Source organism: Diachasma alloeum, unplaced genomic scaffold (genome assembly GCF_001412515.2).
Source record: "Diachasma alloeum isolate Michigan unplaced genomic scaffold, Dall2.0 Dall_scaffold_00178, whole genome shotgun sequence".
In the NCBI taxonomy this organism is placed as follows: Eukaryota; Metazoa; Arthropoda; class Insecta; order Hymenoptera; family Braconidae; genus Diachasma; species Diachasma alloeum.
The window spans coordinates 11,079-18,430 of record NW_021680344.1 but is presented as its reverse complement, the minus strand read 5'-3'; the positions used below and the strand labels follow the sequence as shown (position 1 = coordinate 18,430).

Here is a 7,352-nt window from a genome sequence, read left to right as displayed (position 1 = left end):
ATATTCGTCGTTCTGTTTTCCTCCTTAAAACCTAGGGAGATTTCAAAATTGAGTCGAGAGAATAAAAAAAAATCTGGTTTTAATCTCCGCAATACTCTAGGCTCAATCCGTCAGGGGCATGATAAATCACCTAGATGAATTAAATATGAAAAAAAAAGGATACTCATTTTGTATCATGTTTGGTAGAAATACTCACATCATTTACTTGTTAATATAGTTAGCGATGAAAGCTGAGTTTCATAATAAGATGAAAAGACGGTATAAGGTGATAAATCGCTTTTTTTATTGTCAATAACAATTTTTAAAGACATGATCATATTATTATGTTGTAAATGAATTGACAAACATTTAGAAAGGCACGATGTTTTATCTGCCAAGTTGTCAGACCTGGATTATCGCAGGAAAACTAGACCCAAAATGATGAGTTATCATTAAAAAAAAACTAATGCAGACAGTAATAATTTATCAGAACTATCGAAGACTGGGTTTGAATCATAAGTTGCACTTACATAAAAATACTATGAAAAATGATCGTACGATAAATATATTTGTAGGACTCAGGATATTCATTGTTTTCAAGTTATATATAATATGACTCGAGTGTATACCGACGAATGGATAAGAAAAATAGAATAGTATTGAAACTTTATCAATATTTTCATGTAGAATGATGAAAAATATCAAATCATATGCGTCAAACATTATCTGTACGAACATAGCAGACAATACGGCGACAAATGAGGCATCTTAATAATTCGTTTTCCTCTCGAATTTCTTGTCCCCCGCGATAACATGAATCACACAAGACTCTGTCTGCATCGATAAAAAATAACGTTTGCTGGATTAGTGTGGCAGCATACACAAATCCTACCATCATTGTCTTCTAGATGTTGTCTCACTTCTCTCTCTATCTGTTCTCTTTCCTCATCATCTGGGAGGAGGGCAAAATCTTGGATAGGCCCTTCGATTGCATTTAAATGGCCATAATCATCTTCTGGAGGATCGAAGATAGGATCATCTAACATTGAAAAAAACGAGACAATAATTAAACATATGCAAGATTATTTCACAACAGTGTCAACACGTATAAAAAAATTCAATAGAAAACCTATCGAATTCTCTAGGAAATTCTATTGGAATTCTATTGAAAATTCTATTGGATTTTCGCCCATTTCTATTGCAAATTTTTTCCAATAGAAATATTTAATGGATCACATTTTTATAGAAAAAAATCAATAGAATCAGATTTTTCTATATAATTTCTTCTATTGAAATTTCTCCATAGAATTTTCACGGCATAATTTTTTTTAAGTTTTTTTGCTTGAATTTTTTAATGGAGGATAGAAGAAAATACAATATAAAAAACTTAGAAAATTTATGCCGAGAAATTTCTATAGAAAAATCTAATTCTATTGATTTTTTTTTTATAAAAGTGTGACCTATTAAATATTTCTATTGGAAAAAAATCTGCAATAGAAATGGGCGAAAATCCAATAGAATTTTCAATAGAAATCCAATAGAATTCCAATAGAATTTTCTAGCGAATTCGATAGGATTTTCTATTGAATTTTTTCATACGTGAATAAACATAATCATTACCGTCGAGAATTATGTTTCCTCTTTCATCATCGAAAATTCTCTCATCTCTTCCTCTTAGATCTCCAGGGGCCTGCTCGATAGCATGACCAATAATTTGCCTTCGAGCACCATCATTCAATCCATCATTCATGTCTTCATTAGCTCCAGCTCCATTTTCGTGTTGTGGCTGACGAGGAGCACCAATGTTGTCTTCAGCATCTTGATTTGCCCTGGCTCCATTATGAAGTGGTAGATCAGGAACCACATTTGGCCTCTGAGCATAAAAATTTTCTGCATTATTCCCAGCATTGTGAACCCCATCTTCAGCTCTGTTGGCAGCTCGTGCAGCTACTTGTCGACGAGCACGTACTCTTCGGGCATTGGGGTTGATTCTTCTCAACAATTTCTCGAGATTTTGTGCTGGTTCTCTTGCCGTAAAAATTGGCATCATTAAAGCTGGAATAAGAACAAAAAATATACTACTAAATCGAATTTTAGGAGGTAATATCAAGGACTAATTAATCACACAGATGAATTTATTATGAAGAATTATTATACCTCGTTCTTCATAACCAGCGCCCTGGAAAAGTTGATGAGTTTTTGGATATTCATCAGGATTTGCTAAGTTGTCTAGAAAACTGGTCCTCAAACAGAAGACAGCCACTTGCATCAAACGTGCCTCGTCAATAGCTCTATTGTGATACTTATCCCATTGTTTCGGCAGGGAGGAATTATCATCGGCAAGAGGATAAACCTTTGGAGTCCAAGCATGAGGGACTGACTGTGGACGTGCTTGTAATTCCTTATGTATCTTCTCCTGACAATGAATGATTCTTTCTGCAACATCAAGTGAAATAAAATTGAAACTTTGGGACCCAATTTCATATGAAATTAATGAGTAAATGGTTTTGGATGAGTGGAAAATTTCTCTCCAGAAAGTTGATATTAATTTGATAAAACTATATCACAGAAATTAAAGAAAGGGAAGAAGGAATATTCACCCATAAACTTCCACAAAGTTATATCTCGTTCATTAAATTGTAACAATATCTTGAGCATCGAACGTTGGTAAGCATCAGTGGCACCAGAATTTTTGTAACAACTTAATTCTTCAGGACCTACTGATTGGATCCAGTTTGTTTCATAATAACTGAGGAATTGTTCCATCTCATTTTTCTTATCAGCAGTCATTTTGTTGAGAATTTCCTCTGTATATGATCAGATGATTTTGTCAGCTGGGAGGATGGCTAAAGTTGTGAATCTTGTCAAGATGGTGATGTTCTCCTCATCATGAGTATTGATATTCAATTCTTCAGGCTTAGAATTCATTATATAAAATTATTAGGAAAAGAAATTGAGACTTTGTATTTATATAACATGTCAATACAGACAATAAAGAAAGTACAACTCAATGAAAATCTTAATGAATGGCCACTCACCGACATATGATTGTAAAGTGTTCCCTTGACATTATTATAGTGTCGTTTGAGTTGTGTGTGGAGCAGATTATCAAAATTTGCGTAGAAGGGAGTACTTGCATCGTCGAAAATTCCTTTCATTTTTTCAGCGATAGAAGCATAAGTTTCCTCGCATCTGCTCTTGATACAGATCCACATAACTGGATAAACCTGTTTGATATGCAAGTGTAATGAGAGTCGAAATATTCAGGTAATTTAAAGTTTTCTGCCTTGCTCAAAATTTATTGCCAAGAATAATGTCCACGGAATATTTGAGAAAAGAAAAAGAAACAAAATATAATCACCTTTCTCTCAGAGACTCTCATGACTATCATTACTTCCTCAACATGGATCAAGTTGGGTAACATATTGTCATTGGTAACACAAGAAATTGCTGTTATTGGTGTATCTCCCAGAATTCTCATTGTTTCTGGATCAGTGAGAATTAATACTTCTGAAGGCTGGCCCCTATTAAATAACTCTACCTGCAGAGCACCATGTCCACACCAGCGAAGAGGCGAATTTATATAGTTTGTCTACTAATACTCCATAAGAATTTTCAATTTCTGGAAGTTCCTGATGCTCATTACGCCAGTATCTCATTCGATTCCTCAATCTTTCATTGTTGAGTAATTCAATTGTTGCAGCATGTCTGTAAGTTTCATCAAGTTTTCAATACTTTATCACGAGATACTAAGAGATAATCAAAGTCGAAAACTAATAATAGTTGATGGAAAAGATATTTACACTGGCTCCAAGTCATTCAAAATGAATGTTAGATTTCTCAATTGCCTCGTGTAAGCTGCGCACAATTCATTCAAGAATATGTCCTCTGGTTCTTGATGCAAGTCAATTCTGTGTTTGTGGGGCGTTGTAATTTCGAAAACATCATTGACAAATTTCCCTCGACCAGAACATCTCCATCTATTGTTTCCCAGTGAACAAACGTATCTTCTGAAAAAGCATGGAGCGCAGGAAAAATAACAATATTACTTGGTGATGAGAATTTTTACAAAATTTAGGTGCTGAAATGGAAAAAAAATGGATGAAATCTAGGAGGCCGGATTTTTACCTTCCATTATTATACAAATAACATCATGAAACATTATTATTATTATTATTTTGGAATACTGTATTATTTATTGGAATTCTGAAAGGTATCTCCATTCCTCTCGCCCCTGGTGTGAAACAGTGGGTTGCGACTATGGCAATCGGTGGATTTCTGTTCTGTCACTCGATCTGCACTCTCGTATAAGTGCTGCAGAGAATTTTTCTGATATATATTACAAAAGGCTCTGTTATCTACGTTTTCGAATGGAAAAAAAAATCACGTAATTTCAATAATTGATTGTACATATTACCCGATTTTCTCAGGAAAGGAAACGGGTATAATCATGTACAAAAATGGAAATCCTCTACAATCAAAGCTGTTTTCATTTTTTCGCAATTTTTTATTTTGAATTAAATTGATTTTTTTACCGAAAATTAATTTTTGACTAATTATGTGATGAAACCTTACTATCCGATTGTTCAATAATAAGATTTGTAAGAACAATAATTTACCGCGGAATAATTTTAGTTACTTGTGCTATACGGATGCGCAATGTCAGGGATATGTGCTAACAGGGATAAATTAAATATTATTCCACAGATTTTGTGACGACCACGTTGAGATTGAAAATGACCCAGACTCAAATATTTACGAAATATTGAATTGAAATGATATGTTGCTGATTAAGGGGAAGGGAGAAATATACGCAAGAGAAACATTCAGGAGGAGTCGCATGGAAAAAAATGTTCATTTCAATTGTAATACTAAGTTCTGAATTCTCAAAAGTCTGACTTATTATTTTATACAGTAGGGGCGAAGGGGGAAATAATTGACTGTCGCAATATGTAAGTCTGGAATTTATGAAGGAATATGAATATAGATGTATATATATATATATATATATATATATATATATATACATACGCACGTATGCATACAGGCAGTGGGGTTGGAAGAAGATATGGGTCTAAATGTAATGTCAAAATATATGTGAAAAGAAAAATATAGAAAATGGTACTTGACCACCCAGTAATGATGATAAAGCAAACCAGTCCTTCGTCAAAACTGATTTTTTAGAAAAAAATCAATGGAAAAAAAAATTAATCCGAGGGGGGGGGAGGAGAAAATCAGGGCGAAAGACAATGTAATTCACGAACATCTGGGAAACTAAGAATGACCGCAAAGCCGATAACTGTTCATTAAAAGATATATCACACGGTCGAAAAATATTCGGAAAGGAAAAATGAAGAATGTCATCTGGATTTTGTCAGGAATGCATACCCGCACACTGCGTATACGTGAGATGAACTATCAGTGAAGGTCATGAACAAGGCGAACGATTTTACATTTTTTTTCTGTTTTGCAATTAGGAGAATAAAAAACTGTGACGCGGTTTCCAATAATTATAGATACATATCTTTTCAATCGCCATCCTTCTTGCAGCACTTGAGGACGGTAATACGGAGATCATGTTCAGCAGTATCGAAAATTTTAACCAAAATGAAAAGATTGTATTCGGCATTGGAGACAATCGACCACCTGATCGTAACCTTTGTTATTTGAAGAAGAGGGAGATAATGCGTAATTTAACAGTTTAAAAAAATACTCATTTCATCGAAACTTTTATACGAGATCGGATAATATTACAGAAAGATCAAGAATACGGGTAATCATTACGTTTGAATGGTTTAAACAATGAACGAAAAAAAAACGATTTAATGTCGAGGATTAAAAAATTGCATTTGTAAAGAAATTCAACTTCGACTTCTATATCTTCAAAAATGGGAATCGATAGTGATTATAGAATTTCAACATTATTCATAACAAAAAAAGACCATTCAAATGCGATCGGCACAGGATTCTTCTTTTTCTTGAGGGCAAGAAAAAATGCTCGTGAAACGATTGACCTTGGAAGCATGCATCTGCAATTATCTTACATTGTTGCATATAGTTACTGGCAGCATATTCTTCTTCTTGATATCATCGTTCATCGAAAAAAAAGGAATTACTCCATTCCACTGAATTGTCAACGCAATCCCGCACGTGTTGAGCGAGCAAAATTTCGGAAAATGGGACTGTCGTATAAAAAGAGGGGAGACGCACTGAACCTACTGGTATACATACCATCAGTATGGGTAAAACTGGTGAAACGGGATGGCACTCGAATGAGCCGAATGCCGTATGAATGGCGGGCAGGGCTTTTTCGTTGGAGAGAATTCACATCTCTGTACTCATTTTCAAGATTATTTAACAACCGTGATGAATTTCCCAGTGATGTATGAATATGTCACAAGCTGAGATTAGCCACCCTATATTTTCCTCCTTCAAATTATAATAGATTTCAAAATAAATAAAAAATAAAGCGATGAATTTTTCTGTATCTTAAACAAAAATTAAAAATGAAGGACAAAAAATAGGGATGAGCCTCCATTCGAATGTCTAAAAGAAGGAACCGGAAAATCCTTCAATAAATACCAAAAATTGAGTGAATATATTGTTATTAATTCAATCACAAATGACGAGATTAAAAGTCGTGATTGGTATCATTGCAGAGCCGGGAAAATTTAATACAAGAACAAGGGGAAAGACTACTCGTTCTGCTACAATAGTTTGCACGAAATGGGAAAATTTAATGCAATGAATGAAAAGGTTCTTAGCTATGGTTAAAAAAAAGGCGAAAAAACAGTTTCTCTTCAGAATTCCGCATTAAGATCTATTATCTTTCCAATGAAACCCTATTTGACTGCCAATGTCCCTACTTTTAAATGAAATAGGGCATAAGTCGGGCATTTTCCTTGAATAAGAAAAGAAGAATCACTTGCGTCGAAGCATTAATTTTCCCCCATAATAACTCTCTGAATCAACGAAATACTTCTCAAACTCCGCCACTGTACATTTCGGTGGCATTTTTGGATTATCAAAATTGATTTGTTTGTTCTATCTCATCTCCTTCTTCTCCTCCTCCACTCTCCCCCCCTTCCCTCTCCATTCGAAGCTCATATTTTGCTACATAAACTTCCAATTGTGCAGCGGAGATTCTAATGGAAACCGAAGTAACGTAATATCGTAATATTTGGAAGTACGATTCAAAAGTCTAGGTCGTACATATTATTTTTTTTTTCAAATATTCACAAGATAAGGTGATCACATATCACATTTTCTGAAATCCAATGCTTCGAAAAATTAAAAGAAATATCGAAGGTTTATAGTGGAGCATTGAAAATTAAATCTCGTATAGAAGAATAATTACTTCCAACTCATCAGAA

At 34.2% G+C, this 7,352-nt stretch overlaps 1 protein-coding gene across 1 annotated transcript; it reads right to left on the bottom strand.

Annotated features, from left to right (window-relative positions):
• Positions 1-797: 797 nt before the first annotated feature.
• LOC107038250 lies at positions 798-2,904 on the bottom strand. The gene is made up of 4 exons (XM_015257251.1): positions 2,580-2,904; positions 2,137-2,415; positions 1,600-2,034; positions 798-1,018 (listed from the first exon to the last, which is right to left on the bottom strand). Exons 1-4 carry the CDS (start codon positions 2,767-2,769, stop codon positions 798-800), a joined length of 1,125 nt encoding a protein of 374 aa, XP_015112737.1. The 5' UTR covers positions 2,770-2,904.
• Between the last annotated feature and the right edge of the window lie 4,448 nt (positions 2,905-7,352).